The 17,161-nt window shown below is 33.8% G+C and overlaps 2 protein-coding genes across 2 annotated transcripts; one reads left to right on the forward strand and one right to left on the reverse strand.

The window, feature by feature from the left end:
- Window positions 1-456: 456 nt before the first annotated feature.
- On the reverse strand, window positions 457-3,400 carry HD2C (histone deacetylase 2C). The gene is made up of 10 exons (XM_011020576.1): window positions 3,247-3,400; window positions 3,019-3,089; window positions 2,727-2,938; window positions 2,590-2,603; window positions 2,440-2,487; window positions 2,184-2,359; window positions 1,425-1,532; window positions 1,224-1,314; window positions 809-932; window positions 457-744 (listed from the first exon to the last, which is right to left on the reverse strand). Exons 1-10 carry the CDS (start codon window positions 3,257-3,259, stop codon window positions 684-686), a joined length of 918 nt encoding a protein of 305 aa, XP_011018878.1. The 5' UTR covers window positions 3,260-3,400; the 3' UTR covers window positions 457-683.
- Window positions 3,401-8,780: 5,380 nt separating this feature from the next.
- Window positions 8,781-17,161, forward strand: FK (Ergosterol biosynthesis ERG4/ERG24 family). Its single transcript, XM_011020577.1, has 13 exons — window positions 8,781-8,931; window positions 9,016-9,133; window positions 9,221-9,291; window positions 9,423-9,479; window positions 10,344-10,435; window positions 11,150-11,197; window positions 11,570-11,690; window positions 11,790-11,836; window positions 13,703-13,784; window positions 15,825-15,901; window positions 16,004-16,123; window positions 16,471-16,545; window positions 16,637-17,161. The coding sequence occupies exons 1-13, from the start codon at window positions 8,890-8,892 to the stop codon at window positions 16,788-16,790; spliced, it is 1,104 nt and encodes a 367-aa protein (XP_011018879.1). The 5' UTR covers window positions 8,781-8,889; the 3' UTR covers window positions 16,791-17,161.

Below are 17,161 nucleotides of genomic sequence, written 5' to 3' on the forward strand. Positions count from 1 at the left end.
AGGTATTTAAGAGCATTTGTGTACTTTTACTGCTCTAAAAAAGTACTAAAACCCGAACTTCTACCCAATCAGCCAACCAAATGACGTTGGTTATAGTAATACTTGCACTGTTTTGACTCCCTTTCCCTTTTAGCTTATTTTGTTATTGTTATATCAGGTATGAAATATAACTGGCAACGAGAGAAGATGCTGAGAACTTTGAAGAACAAATGTTCTGATGCAAAGGTTGGCTAGAGAAGAGCGGCCCCCACCCAAAATTCCAATTTCAAGTTTACCGCCCGAGGAGCTGCAAAATTTTGCAGCACTCGTTTAGTAAGCTTTTCATTGATTTCAAACCACTCAAACAAGTCAGAACTGCTCAACTAAACTACCATGAGCAGGCTCGACGGTGCGGGACGGATTTCGCTAGCATTGAATGCACCATAATCACGTACTTCACTTCCTGTGTCCTTGACAGATTCTATAAATAAATCATCTAATTTCACTTTCGGCTTCCGCAACTAATATATTGACATTGATTCTTAACCAGATCGTTCAAGATACCGTCCACCAAACATGGAGAATAAAACCGCTGAACCAAACATAATCACGACTACCACCTTTCACATTTCTACTAAACCTAACTCAGTCCCATAAGCAACACCCGAAAACATCAAGCTGAACGCGCAAATTAAAAAACCATCCTATGCAGCACTGTGCTTAGCCTTTGAATGCGATTGTAACGCGTTTTCCGAGCCAAACGACCTGCAAAAATTTCAATGTAAGACTCTGAAGAAGATTAATCTCCGAAGCAGACCATGTAATATACCTGTTGCAAGAGCTGCAAGAAAAGGATTTTTGAGCCTGCTCCTTCCTCTGACTGTTAGCAGATGTTTTTGCAGCTTGTTTGGAAGGGTGAGGGGTTGCTATATGGACACCTGTTTTCTTCAAATCTGCACAATCAGTCACATAGTCATCTATAATTTGAAAATAATAGCACCGTGGCAAGATTGGTTAAAACAAGATAGCATCCAACAAAAAGAACAGATGAAACGAACTGATGTATAAACACATGAAATAAGATCCCAAACCAATCCCCCATCTAAGGCATCAATATTTACATCTGAGACGACAATTCCATGCTATCCAAAGGTAATCAATGCGAAAATACTGAAAAATGAATAAAAAAACACACTACCATTATCCCTTGAGTAAGAAGGAAAGGCAATGAGACAGAAAATCACCGGTTTTTTGAGGAGTTACAAATTTAGCCTTCTTATCAGTAACAGGGTTTTTTGAAGCAGATTCTGCGGATCTCTTCTTGCCCACTTCAGTCTGAAATAGTAAAAATCACAGACAACCCCAATCAGTATAACCTCAGGAAAAACACAGGAATATTGTTTTAAGTCAACCATATTGACATGCAAGGATACAAGCACTCCCACCTTCTTTGGAGTCTTCACATCCCCATCATCACTGTCATCATCGTCTTCATCACTTTCATCATCCTCATCCTCACTACTCTCATCCTCATCATTGGCCATCATCATTGCCTGAAAGAATTACCACGAAAATTAGCAAAATCAAAAGATGTCATAACTACAATCTATAACAAGCAACTAAATGCAGTGAATGGCTAGCCATGAATTCAACTCAACAAAGAAAAACAAAAACTCCAAAAGGAAAAACAAACCATTCTAACTAAGCAACTCTAATAAACAAACGTTGCTCTGGAAAATTAATCTTGAAAAGACATGCTTGATTACCAATACAGCAACCAAACATGACCATGAATCAGTTAAGATTAGCTAAAGCAAATACATTTCCATATAGGTAACTAAATGATAGTCATTGCACCAACCAAAATTAGTTCTCTAATGGAACTGGTTAGATAACTGATAATTGATTGATTTCACAATCAGAAAAGCACCATATTTTGTATCCATGGGACAAGCCCTCACACAAAGATTGAGCAATAAATGCAATTGGATGGATCACTCCCAGTGAACATAAATGGGTATCAGAGATCCTTATGCAGCTGGCACATAGTTTTCACTCTTCTGTAGGTCATTTGCAATTTTCTCTGCAATTAAGCAAAGCCTACTTTAACTAGTGTGTTCATGTCAGTGTTTCAGCTGCTGTAGCCTTAAGAGGTCAGAGATGTGCAAGCAGAAAGCCAAACTCCTACAGACAAAAATCACTACCTGATCATCGCTTGACTCGCCATCATCAGATGAATCATCCTCTTCATCACTGCTATCACCATTCTCTGATTTGGGTTTCCCATCTTTGTTCGGTTCCACAATCTTCACCTTCTGCTTAGAATCAGGTTTTGCGGCATTTTCGTTTTCAGGCTTTGGTTGCTTTGCCTCTTTTTTCTCTACACATTAAAAAAGATCATCACATCAAGTCAGGTGGAAATGAGGACAAGACAACGCACAAAGCAAACATTAACACTACCGTTATCAACAGGGACTGGGAGATCCTCTTCACCATCAGAATTAAACTCTGAAAGGTAAAAAAAAAAAAAAGGTGCTGATTCAAGGATTATTGAAAAAACCCAAATTCAGAATTGAAAAAAAAATTTGGAAATGCATCAAAATGACTCACCGTCGCTATCACTCGTAACGAAATGACAAGAAGGCAGTCAAGGAGACAACAAGAAGAGAAAACAGAGAACCAGTAACATGAGAATTATAAAAACTGAAAAAATGCATTATGAAACATTAATCTGTGTAAAAGGATATTCGGGTTGAGCAACTTTGTATCCGCTGAAGAAAACACTCCCATTTTTCAAGTTATGAGAGAGCTCGAAGTCTTTCTCGAAGACAAGATCAAAAGGTATTTGAGGGATTTTCTCATGAGACAGTGTTCCAAGAACAAGCTTCTGATCATCAAAATTCACAAATAGGCAGACAGATTCATTCCCTTTTTCCTTCTTGGCCTCGCCAAGGCAAGCCTGTCAAGAAAAAAAAACAAGAAGAACAACTAAATATGTAAAAATGTCAAACAAAGTTCACCGGAAATCCCGTTCAGAACCTGCGACAGATGGAGGATGAAGCCATCACCACTTTCAACCCTAAGGGGTTCGCCACCTTTGACCTCAACACCTGAGCATAACAAACGGCAAAATGGCGAAAACATCAATTAAAAGTCAAGATTTCTGTTACTTTCAAGACGCAAAATTCAAGAACCAAAATCACACAAGTAGAAAATGGATCCATCGATCGAAATGCAAGCAAGTTTGAGATAAAAAAATTGTTTTACCCCAGAACTCCATCGTTTGGCAATGAGAGAGAGATTGCTCAGACACAGTTAGGGTTTTTCCTTTTACCTTTCTCTTCTGAAAGTGCCTAGAAAGAAAAGGTGGATGGTATATTATTATTTCTTTTTGTTGAGAGATAGAGTTTCCAAGAGCGTTTGGGACAGTGTTTTAACGCGAGTTTTTAAATCAATAAATTTTTTATATTTTAAATACAAAATTTTATATTTGAAAATTATTTTAATACTTTAATTTTAAAAATAATTTTTTAAAAAATATTATTTTAATATATTTATAAATAAAAAATACTTTAAAAATTAATTATTCTAGAACACCCTTGAAAAATTATATTGCATGGTTGGGCCCCATACTATAATTATAGCATAGGACACAACTCGCGAAGCATGAATTTCAGCTTTTCTTTACATATTTATTTGTTCTAATAAGATTTCAAGTAAATTAAAATTATTAATTAATTTAAAAAAATAAAAAGAATTAGAGCTTTATTATACATCACATCTCATATGATTAAAAAAAATTTATAAATTTGGAATTCAATATATATAATTTCTTAGAATAAGTTGTTGATTCAAAATCAAAATCAAAATAAAAAAATATTGTTTTTATATTAATTTTAACATTTTCACAATTAAAATTAATAACCTAATAACCTTTAAAGCCTTTTTTCTATTTGACTTTATTGTTTAAGTTATAATAATATTGTATTTGTTGATCTTCCATTTGTGAAAGATCTTTTTATATGACTCTTAACTCTAATATTTTTAAGAATTAAATCAACTTTAATTATAACAAGTTGATTTTTAATCTTGACTAATTCTTTCATTAATCAAACCATATTCACTTTTTGAGACTATACTCTTAATAAGAGGTATTTAAAGTTTTGATTAGCCTATTAGGCAGTCAAATATTCAACTTTTTAAATTAGTTTCTAGAATTATATCATAACTTATTTCTAGATTATTATTCAATTTATATTTTTTTTCTTTTAAAAATTATTACAAAAATAAGAACAGTGAGAAAATAATGCCAAACACAATAAAAAAATGATCAAAAATTGGTTAAGGAGGTTCTAAAATACAAAGATTAAAATTTGACAGTATTTTGTTGACTGATGAGAGCTCTGTTGATAAAAAAAATTCAATTTGAGTAAGACAAGTCTAAAGTTAGACATTTATAGACTCAATTAAATTTTATTAAAGGTTTAATTAAATTTATGGAAGGTTTGATTGCAAGAAAAATTGATTTTAGAGTTAATTTAGGCTTTAATTGAAAGAAATTAAAGTTTTGGGGTCAAATTATAATTTTTTAGAGTTAATTTGATTAAATCAAGGGCTTAATTGCATAAATATTAAAGTTTAATGGCCAATTAGGGACTTAATTGAAGAAACTCAAAATCAAGGACCAAGCTGGAAAAAGGCATTTAAATAAAGGGGCTGAAATTAAAATTGAATAAGGAGCTAAATTGAAAAAATTAAAAGTTTATTGCTCAATTAAGGGTCAAGTTGTATAAATTCAAAACCAATGATCAAATTGAAAAAGGCGGTCAACTTCAGGGCCTCTGTTTGATTTTTAACAGAAATGCAATTGAATTGATTTTTTAATCAAAATTGCAATTTTGAACTTGATTGTACAAATCACAAATTGAAGACCAATGTAAACTCTGACACATTTTTGCAGTTTTTGTCCAAAACGATGTCATTTTAAATGGCACTATAACCTTTATTCTTCCCTTGGACGCGCAAGACAGGGGGAGAAGAAGATTTTTTCTTCCTCTGTTACCATCATCTCACTCTTCAATAAGACGCCAACTTCCCTTTAAAAATACACCGACTTACCCATACATTTTCACGTGTTGGACGGGCAATAGAGCGGCAGCGGCATAGTGGGTGCCCCGTCCACTTGCTCCTCTATTTTTTACCTATAAAAACAAGGGAGCACGAAGTGAAGAGGGGGAACACACAGAACAGAAAAGGAAAGAGAAGGAAAATAACAAAAAAGAGAAGAAAGGGAGAAGACATAAGAATAAAGAAGAAAAGAAAGAAAATAGGGGAGAAGAGAAAGAAAAAAACGTCACCCCTGTCACCCTCAACTCTTTAGTAGCACCGCCAACCACTGAGAAAACCGCTTACAGCGTCATTGCTCCAAGTAACTACACCTCCCTCTTCATTGTTTATTCCATCATCTACATTTGCATGCAGAATATGAATAAATCACGTTCTGCAGCAAATGCAATAATGGGTGATTATTGTGCTCATGCATTGTAACCAGCTCATTTAAGCCTGGGCTAGGACATCAGCCCAGTCCAGAAAGGCTGAGACCGGTCTAGCCTTGTTTAGTTTTAAAAAAAAAAATTAAATTTTTTGTTCAGAATTTTATAATTTTCCCGTGTAGTTTTTTATGTAATTTTGATTAATATCGAGCAGTATTTTTATGTCGTAAAAATAAAAATTTGGTATTAAAATATCAATTTTTATAAAAAAAAATCCAAAAATATAGAAATTTTTTTTATGCATACAGTCAAGTGTTTCAAAGCTAAAAAATCATATTGTGTTTTTTTCCATACATCAAAAAATGTTTTAGCATGCATTTTGGATCAAGAGAATATTGGCCAAAATTCCAAAAACAACAAAAATTTTATTTTTTTTGTCTCTTAATACTCGAGGTATGACATTACACGTAATACATATTCTGGATATTTAATTTTTTTTGGACAATAAAATGGTTAGGTTCTACCCTATTAAAATAAGAATCTTCTTATTAAGAAGAGCTTTTCTTAAACCTTAGACAAACTGACAATTAGAAAACACAATACGACTTTAAATTTTATCAAACATAAAAATAATGCAGCCTACCCTTAAGTAGGGTGTAGTTGGGGTGTCAATACCTTCCTTTTACGCAGTCAATCTCCTTACCTAATCTCTGAGACCAGTTAGGGTTCATAGTGATTAAAATATTAGGTGGCGACTTTCAGTTCATATGTTACTGATAAGAGACAAGAATTCATTGTCCTTTTATGTTTTGCCAGAATAGATTATACATATGTCTATGAGATATAACTTTCTAAGGTGGATGATTGTCGCTACGCCGCACATGTGCGATAAACTATATAGATTTTCGAGTTGTTTTATAACTTTTTTACATTTATATTACAAATATATTAGTGTAGGTGAAAGGTTCAATGATCTTTTAAAGTTACATTAATGCATCTCATACATTCTAGTTCATTATATTATAAGATTCTTGGGATATGGTAACTTATAAATGATATTGAAGATGATCAATTACAACCTAGCAAGAATGGCTAAAATCTCTTTGATATAGGACAACAACATTTTTTTTAACGGATCCTCTTCACTCTCCACTTTGCTTCACTTAGGGATGAAACTTCTATTCACTCTCCACTTTGCTTCACTTAGGGATGAAACTTTTATTGTGTATGGTGCTTATAATTAGACAAATAACTTGTCTAGAGTTTCATGATTAAAATAAAAAAAAAAAGTTTTCATTAGGATGAATATTAAAAAAAAAACTAAATGAATGATAAAAGCTTATATTTTAGCTTGAACATGGAATGGTAATACATAATTAACATAGGGAAACAACTTCTTCATCATTCTTAAGAATAAAAGGTAAAATTTCCAATCCTTTTGTCATTTACCGTTATAAAAAAAGACGAGTTTTCATCTTTTTTAAATCCTTGAAAAACAACAAATGTTGATGTTATTCTTTGTTGATTGATAGAAAATGAATCAATAATTGATATAAGTCCTTTTCTTGGGACATTATCCATATGATTGTCTTACATGAATGTTTAATACCATAATTATAGTAAGACTTGGTCAACTGTATCTTTATAAAATAAAAGGATTGCTGTAATACTCTGAATAATTATTTTAGTTTCTTCACCTGTTACATCCTTTTTGGATCACTTATTTCACTTGTTTCTGATTATCAAATATCATATTGTTTATGTGAATATTTTTTTATAAAATAGTGAATTAGAAATGGTATGCATTAAATAAATCTTGATTATATAGCTATGAAGTGGGGGTTATATGGCTTGTAAGAATTATAGTTGTGTTTTGGTAATAGATCTATCATTAGTTCAAAGTGACGATCCTTGCAAGTTAAGATTTGGCATTAAATTCTTTTCTCTTTTAGTGTTTGTCTTTTGATGCCGAAGAAATAATACCAATTAAGGTTCTATCTTTATTGATGCAAGAGATGTTATAGCCATCTCACTCCTATTTGTGAGGCTCAAAAAAAATTTTACATATCTTTTGAAAAAAAAGTCATAAAATGAGGATTTTTGTAGGATTTCCCTTATAAATAAAGTTTAGGTTAATAAATGAATTTACATTGATAAATCCTAAAAAAATAACAAGTGTGCACGCCTGAATCCACTATAAAACTTTAAAGATGTTTCTTTCTATTAGATAATTGTCATCTCTTTCCTAGCATTTTTTTAATGCCTTATATATATGGCTTGACATAAAAAGGTTTTAAAGCAACTACCCCACCCACAACTAATGCTACTATTATTTTTTTTAAGTATATTTTGGCTGGCCTTCAAACATAGAATATAGTTATTTACATATCCAATACAGTAACAAGGTCACATATTCCTTATAAAAGGATAAGTTTGTTTTTTTCTTTCCCTCTTTTCATTAGTGAATTGTATTTAAGTGCACCCAATAACATGTTAAATTTACGTGGAAGAACAAATCTTTTCACCTACCAAGTATATATCTTATATTAAGGTTAATTCATGCAAAATTTATAATTTGTATTCCATATATGAAATGAAGACATTATTGGATTTCAAGCAAAACAAGGAGAAGGTGGCACTGATTTCTTATTAGGCTTGATGTTTATTTTAGATAACTGAATAATATTAAAGATTTCTTTACATTTTTATTGTTCACCAAAGCATAAATATATAATTTTGAGTTATGCATAAATATATAATTTTGATTTATAGAGAGATTATTAATTTATATATAAAGTGGACTTGTGTGTTTTTTAAAATTTATTATTTTTATAAATTTAATGAATTATTAATTTACCAAATCAATTTTGAGAAATATTATTTAATTAAAGTTATTAATTTCTCAAAGTTATAATATAGTATACTTGAACTTAAAAAAAAAAAGGAAAAAAAAAAGGAAGAAAGATATGATTTTTTTTCTCTTCAGCACTATTTTTTTTTTTTGCGTGTTTGTGAGCAAAAGATGAAGTTTAACTAACTTTACAATTTTATTATTTAAAATGTAATTTTCTGTAACTTTTTTTTCTTAAAGAAGGGATCGGATTTATAGAATAAAAAATACTTAAATAAAAAAAATAATATAAAAAAACACTTTTGTAAAGCAGATTCAACAAAAACAAATACACCCAAATCTTCAATGCAACTTGACTCAAACAGGGATCAGAGCATAGGCAATAGGCCATAACACAGCAAATTGAGAGACAACGTCACCAACCAGCCTCCAGCAGGCATGTGTTCCAATCTTTTTTTGTTTTTTTTTTGAGCGGCCCCACTCCCACTCCCACTAGCAGTGGGAGTCTGGGAGTAAGCAAGAGCAAAGTAGAAAAAAACTGCCCTAGACAGAGAGACCCATTTCCAAATGGATCTGGATTATCTTCTCGTAATTCCCTCTTGGAAATCTGTAAGTAAACTGGTTCTTTTCTTTATTATTATGACATGGAATCTTGTCCCGACTTTAACAAAATGGATTTGATTTGATGTATAGGTTGGTATACTTGTAACATTCTTTACTTACCTCGCTGTTGCTGGATCTGTACTCCCTGCCAAACTGGTTCCCGGCGTCACTTTACAAGACGGCTCTCGTCTCCATTATCGTTGCAATGGTCGTTTCCTGTCGACATTTTGTTTCATTTGCTATGTATTCCTTCTTCGTCGAAATGGGCTCATTGTTTGTGTCTTTTCTTCTACAGGGCTGTTCTCAATGCTGTTGCTGGTTCTGCTTCTTGGTGTTGGTGCTAAGATGGAACTTTTATCGCTTACTGTGCGTTTTTTTAGCTCTATTTTCCCTTTCTTTTCCAAACTTTGCCATTTGTTTTTAAATGTACACTCACATTTTCTTGCTCTATCTTGACTCCACTTATTGGTTAGTTAATGTTCAAATAATGTGTGCAGGTGATATCAGAGAGAGGACTCGAGCTCCTATCGGCAACATTCATTTTCAGTTTTCTTGTAAGTTATATTTTAATTAAATTTCTAGTTTTCAAGCTTTCAGGGTATAAACGAATATCCATTTTAATATTCTTGAGTGCAAGTCTAGCTTTCCTTCCTTTTTTCATATGAAAGGTTTCGCAGGTCAACATACATCATGAATTAGACATGTTTAAGCATTGCTGAACTTGTCTCCTGCTTTTCAACTTTGTTCTCAATTCTCAAATTGTCGAGCTTCATGCGGCACTGCCTCGACCATGCATAGATAATGACCATGATCTATTTCTCAAATGCAAATAGCGGTCAATGTTTGATACCAAAATGATGTGATGTGATGTGGGCAATTCTCTACACCTATCGATTCTAAAGAAGCTCTTTCAGAAAAAAAGGAAGAAAAAAAAGGAGATTTAGATTCAGAAAAGCAGGTGGTTAGGAGGGTAGTGCTATCCTTTGGCTTATTGAGTTCAACCCCATGAGACTAGATCTTATGTTATCATTAAAGGCAAACATACATTAATTATTCAATCATTATGCTGACACAGAAAATCTTTATCCATATGAAATGCTTTGGCTATGCACTGTCGTTGTTGTCTATTACTAATTGCAATGCTCCTTGGCCTTTTTATCTTCAAGCCTCCAGATTTTCCTTAACATATTTTCCACCAGACTAAAAAAATGCACTCTCTGTTGTCCAATCAAACTAAAAGAAGTACACGTGCCAATTCAATCTCAATGTGTTCTAGTGATTAGTTTTTGGATGCTTCAGCATGAACCATACCTTGCTATTGACAGGATTATAGTTGCTGCCCATTACCTTTTCTTTATTTTCAAAGTAACAATTTTTGTTGCTTTCTAATTGTTCCTCTAACTCTTTTTTCATTTTAGGTGGCATTAGCACTCTATGCTGCTGGTTGCAAGTCACGAAATCAGAGTTCTTCCCTTAAGCCTTGTGTTACAGGAAACCTAATACATGACTGGTACTCCAGAAGAATAACTCGATCCAATAGATTCCAATTTGAGTAGCAGGATTTGATCAAATTTATTATATGAATGACTTCAGGGTCCATTTTTTCCCCGTTTTGGTTCCTACCTGTAGTTAAAAGAAGATCTTCATTTTTTGTTAGTTTGCCGCACATAATTGTGAATATGAATGAGGAAGAGTAAACTTTGAACAGGCAGGCTTAGTCCTAATATTACTATCTTACACGGCAACAGAATCCAAGCTACATATGTAATCCATGATTAGATAATCTCACTGCTGCCTGGTTCTGTCATCCAATGCAACACAAAATATGGCTGCTAAAGGGGGTTTTGATTTTTATAATAACATCAAATTCAATTCTGGCTTTTATATGTCAACCTTTGGTCAACAAATTGAGATTAATGGGACTACTCAATTTACCACCATTGTTTCTACCTAACCTATTTGTTTATAATGAGCACAAGGAATCGATTCTCGAGCATAAAGTTTCTTGTTCCCTCAACAACCTTTGTATCATTGAATTTTGTCTTCATTGTGGCAGCTCCTGCTGTGCCTACTTAATTAACTTTCGATGATTTCTTCAATAAATTTTCAGCATATTGTCTGTGAAAATAAAAGGTTCATGTCCTGTGTGTCTGTTAGCTTCCCTGATGGAATACTTTTTTTGATCTATTATGTTAATGATATTACCCTTTTTGTTATTCAATAGGTGGTTTGGAGTACAGCTCAATCCTTCTTTTTTGGGCATTGACCTCAAGTATGTAATCCTGTCTTAAATTGTATAGGCCTTTTCTTCTGTGTAACCTGATAAGAATCTTAATCAATGCTCATGTAATTCAGCAATCATATGATGATAGTCTCTAGGATTTTAATCTTGATATCAAACTTTATGTTGCTATATCAGTTACTGTACTTGGTGCTTTTCTTTGTTTTACTGTCCCATTTAATGCAGTAGTAGCATGGATGTTCTTTGTTCCTATTTGGTCTGTAGGTTTTGTTTGCAGCTGTTGACAACAAAGATAAGATGGTTTAACATATGTGCAAATCATTATTTGCATCTTGAAATTTTGATGTTAGTAGTAAAGAGATGACATAATTATGGACTAACAATGGTGGTTCTCTTCTGTAGATTCTTCTTTGTTAGATCTGGAATGATGGGATGGTTATTTATCAATCTATCAGTTCTAGCAAAAACTATTCAGGGCGCCACCTTGAGCCATTCGATGATCCTCTACCAAATATTCTGTCTGGTAATTTAGCAATTCTTGGGAGTATATGATTTTATTCTCATCTCTCTTCCACATCAAATTGGATGCTGAATGTCATATCTGTCTACATCCTGCTTTCAGATATACATCCTGGACTACTTCTTTTATGAGGAGTACATGACCTCCACGTAAGTACATGACCTGTGCCTCTGCTGCAGAAATTGTTTCAAATACTCTTCTTTTCTCTTTGTACTTGTAAACCCGCAGAAAACTGGTAAGTAGGAATGACAAAGCTTGATTGTGGTTTCCAGTTCAAGTTTTGTGCTCAGATTGGAAGACTTCAGTTCAAGCTTGTTTTTCAACATGAGAGAGAAAAAAAGGGCAAGGGAAGGAGAGAAAACAGGACTTTTAGTGCAAGGGGGCCATAACATTATCATGCAATCTTAACCACTTGTTCTGCTATACAAACTCAACTTATATGAAATCTGAAAGGCATATGTAAAAGTAGTACAATAGGGAGCTCTAGTTGATGTATCAAAACAAAGAAGCAGAGAAAATGATGTGGAAATCTAGTTGATTGACTCGAGCACTGAGCAGTGCAAAGATTTCCTCGAGCTCATCCGATGTTTGTATATATTACATAAGCTCTCCAACCAGGCCTAAGCCAAAGTCCCTTGTGGGAAATTTCTAATACATTGCCAACTTTAGTCCCCTTTAAATTTTAAAATGAATCCTAGTTGTGAATATTGGTATGTGAAAATAGCTATCATATAGACCCTAACATAAAAATTTTCATTGATAAGAAAGTTCCGACCAATTAATGCCACTTCTGTTTTTATGAATATCAGTTCGTGAGTATTATATGCAGATACCGTTAGGTAATTCGGGATGACTTTTAGGCAAAGGTTAGTTATATTCCAAGAAGCCATCCTTATGTCCCAACTGATATTTGAGTTCTATCTCATGCTTCTTAAATTATCTGTTGGATTAAAACTTCAAAGTTTCCAAAGTGAAAGCTAAAACTCAGGGAAAGTTTGTGAAGAACTGCTAGATTTATGTCTTTCAAGAATATGTGGTTGGTAGAACAGACTTTCTAAAAAGCTGCACCTCACTAATATCACCTGGTAGCATAACCTGAAGGTTATGAATTCTTTATTTCTAGGAAGATACAGTCTTCAAGTGTCACACGTGTTTGGCCTCTAATAGTATTTGTGTTGGCAAATAGTCTTCTCAACTATAATACTGAATTTGGAGGGATGATGAAGTTGATCTGATTGTCCTCTTCTTTAAACCATGCAATTTGTGATGCTTTGATTTTTTTTCAGTACAAAATCTATTGCTTTATCATCTTCATTGAATTCATCAACTTGTATTACAATGCCTACTAGTTGTTCCTGCTCCTCTGCATGTGGTGTTGCTAAATCTGAAATTTACTTGTTGCTTTGCTTCATGCTACTCTTCACAAGATTCTTGACTTAATTCCTTTCAAATGCTAGCACAGGGTTCGTTGTTTTGACTATGATTTCTTTTCACTGTTTCCAATACTTTTTGCACCTTGTGATTTGCTCTAAAATTCTCTTCTTGTCTAAAATTCTTTGTAATATTCAATGGAACTTGATTGCATGCATACTGTGACAATCAGACTTTGGGTCAGCAGCCACACTCGATGCACTTGTTTCCTAACAAACACCACAGATTTGTTCTTTCAAGTCATTAGAGATTCATGATCTCATCATATGGAAACATAGCATATGCAAGTCTCGTTGGGTCATCACCATCTGAATGGTAATCCTACAAATGGGAGCTTAAGAAATTTTTACCTGGAAATTTACATCACTAATTCCTGACACTTGACAGAAATGAGGATTTTAGGTATTATTCATGTGAATTATACAATGAAATCAAGCAAACATGTGTCCATAAACTTGCCCTATCTTATTGAAGCACTAAAAGTTACAGAACCCAAAAGTTTAGTTGTTATTAAATTCAATTTTAGGTTATAAATTTAAGGTTCTTTAATTGGCGTTCACATACTAACCTATTTTGTTTTACAGATGGGACATAATTGCTGAGAGATTGGGCTTCATGTTGGTGTTTGGAGACCTGGTCTGGATTCCTTTTACTTTCAGCATCCAGGCAAGTGACTGTGAGCTTGAAATTTATGTCAAAGAACTTTGTTTGTTTCTTGTTGCACTGCAATCACTGTTTTTTGGACAATTGCTTAAGCTAATAATGAAATGTGATATTTCCATTTTCATGGACGACGAACAAACCTGTCGTAGTCAGAGTCTCTGTAGTGTCATTCAGTAGATGGTTATTGCATATTGACCAGTTTCTGGCAAAAGATACTGCAAAAGATACTGTTATGTTTTTTGCAAAATAAATTGAATGTTTTATAAAGGGGAAGTCATATGACCAACTCACACTCGGCTGTGGGATTGAAAATTGAAAGGTGCATCCTACACTTTTAGTATACATGCTTCAAAATTTATTAGATGTGAAGAATTCTACAAGTGCATTATGGGTTTTATTTAACTAGGTTGTTTGTTTTGCTTAAAGTTCTACGTTAATATTTGTATTAAATTCCCTTTTTAGTATGATTTCTTATTGTAGAGAGCTTTCTAGTTCAATGTGGATTCTGTGTAATATGATACATGGCTGGGTTTTGCTTCTATAAAGAAAGGCCTGTAGAATCTTGTATGAGGTTGGTTTTGGCCCACGAGTAAAAGACTTTTGTTATGGGAAGATTTTTAAAAAGCTTTTGAGGTGTTGCATTTTAAAGCACCTTTCAGAAGTTTTGCAAGCAATAGAGGTATCCTTTTTGTAGTAGAAGCAGTTGCTTGGTCTCTTTTTACAAGTAGTTTGGCCCTTTTTGGCATGATGGTATACATTTTAGTTGTTTTGTAGGAGCTCTAAGATGTGGGATTTTTTGGAGATAGTTATACAATGAGAAATATTACACTGAGTGTAATCGAATTTGGATAGTGGGTGCGAGTGCTTGATCAGTGACTATAATCCTGTTTTTGATAGTGAGAGTTAATTTGAGTAGTAAGTGTAGTGGAACCACACTAAATTCATATATGATTGTTTTATTGCTTAAATTCATATATGATTGTTGTATTGCTTTGTAGTAACTTGCAAGACATAGTTTATATGGAACATGAAATTAAAGATAACGGACATTTTAGCCTTAAGAAGACATGATTGCTAATGATCATTGTACTGAGAAGTTTTCAAAAGAGTAAATTTTATTTGTATTTTTTTGATGGCTTGTATGTTGATGATCATGAAATTTGAAGATGCAAGAAATTCAACTTGAAGATGATGTGATGCATGATGGAATTTGATCCAAGATGGGGTTTGTATTGAATTCCTATTCTAAACAATATTTCAGTTTTCCTATTTATCACAAGATTATTTTGTTGTAGATGGATTTCTTATTTATGTAAGATTTCTTATACAACAACAAATAGTTTGGTGTTGCCTCTAAAAATAGAGATAGTAGTAAAAGATTGTTGGCTTTAACCCAGAGTAGAAGACTCTTGTTATGAAAAGGATTAAATTTGGCCCAAGAGAAGATGAAATCTCATATTTTGAGAAGTTTTCTGTTGGTGACTTCAAAGCATCTTTGAGAAGTTTTGCAGGTCATGAAGGCATCCTTTTTGTCTTAGAAGCAATAGAGGTGCTTGGTCTCCTTGCAATAGTTGATTGATAAATTTTGTGCATAGAGGTATATTGTTTGGTAGTTCTGAGGAGCCCCAAATTTTTGGATTTTCTATGTGAGGGGGGTTGGCTGGGTGTATTGGATTTGAGAGCGGGTGTGTGAGGTCTTTGTTTGTGCATGTGAGATCAGTGGCTGTGATCTCTTTTTCATAGTGAAAATTAATTTTGTGGGGTAACTGAACGACATTAAATTCATGTGTGCTTATTTTATTGTTTTCATAGTGAGGCACAAACAACACTTTTAGGCTTATGGCCCATCTTTTTTGTTTTGCCTTTCCACTGGATGCATGTTTGACACCTGCAAGATAAGTGTTACTTTTTATTATCGTGAGGCATTGTCTTCAATAACTAAATTGCACTTATTAAGCCTGTTACTACCACTTACAAGGTATGGCAAAGCCTATATGAGTCTTCAAGGACACCATTCAATTTGTGTATTGTCAATGTTTATAGGGTTGGTGGCTTTTGGGTAACAAAGTGGAGTTGACAACTGCTGCTGTTATAGCAAATTGCTTTGTTTTCCTGATTGGGTAAATTTCTGGCAATGGGTAGTTCACTCTTTTTGTGACTTTTTTTTTACTTCTTTCAAATCATTAACTAAAGTTACAGTTGTTTGGCATAAAACTGGGCAGATATCTGGTATTTAGAGGAGCCAACAAGCAAAAGCATGTCTTCAAGAAGAATCCCAAAGCATTTATATGGGGGAAGCCACCAAAGGTTGTTGGGGGGAAGCTGCTTGCTTCTGGTTATTGGTGAGATTTCAATTTGATCGTACTTATTGATATCTTCTTCATTATCTCAAATTGCCAACATAACTGTTCCCTTTTTCCTTTTCTTTTTCTCTTTTTTAATACTTCGGGGGAGAGGAGATTTGAACTTATAATGTTCTCTTCAGAGGAGAGGTAGTTGTAGTTACCAATTAGGCTATGCCTCAACTCCTGTACTGATGAATCATTATTACAATTTGCATTGTTGCTGTTGTTGAGGGATGTGGGTGTGGGGTGGGCATGAAGCATCACATTTTCCATGGGTTCCGGCAACAACATCCATGATGGTTCATCTCATGCATCTACTTGACGTTATGTTTTTTGTGTTCAAGGGGGGTCGCAAGGCATTGTAATTACCTGGGTGACCTATTGTTGGCACTATCCTTTAGTCTGCCTTGTGGAATAAGGTAATTTTCCAATTTCTTTATATGAATTTCTATAGAATTAGATGATTCAAAAGCAAACAGCCTCTAACAAAAAATGCTCACATTGTTGCAGTTCTCCAGTCCCATACTTTTACCCTATATATCTTCTTATCCTTCTAATATGGAGAGAAAGGAGAGACGAGGCTCGATGTGCAGAGAAGTACAAAGAAGTATGGGTGGAATACCGCAGACTTGTTCCATGGAGAATACTGCCATACGTTTACTGAGACAAGGCTTCTGCAGTAGTGCTGGAGAACTCTAGTGTACGAGCAACCCTGTCGTAGGTGTTTGCATGTCATGTGTTCTTTGTAGGATTTATAACAGGCAATTTGGCGATCATTTTGCCTTTTCAGCTTGAAACGATCAACACAATTTTGTGTTTGTTCTGAAGATGGAGAGAAATTTTTCCATGATTTGATTCAGTCCCCCGGTTTTGATGGTGGAAACTAAGAATTCAAGAAAAATGAATCTTGGCCTACAGCCAAGCGAGTTTATATCCTCCATGATTTGTTGTCAGATAAAAGCAAGAAAAGAGTGTAGGGTATTGCTGAAATTCTGCAATAATGTAGTATACTGATGTCCTCTTTACATTTTCACC

The sequence above is a fragment of the Populus euphratica genome, unplaced genomic scaffold (genome assembly GCF_000495115.2).
Source record: "Populus euphratica unplaced genomic scaffold, PopEup_1.0 scaffold46.1, whole genome shotgun sequence".
In the NCBI taxonomy this organism is placed as follows: Eukaryota; Viridiplantae; Streptophyta; class Magnoliopsida; order Malpighiales; family Salicaceae; genus Populus; species Populus euphratica.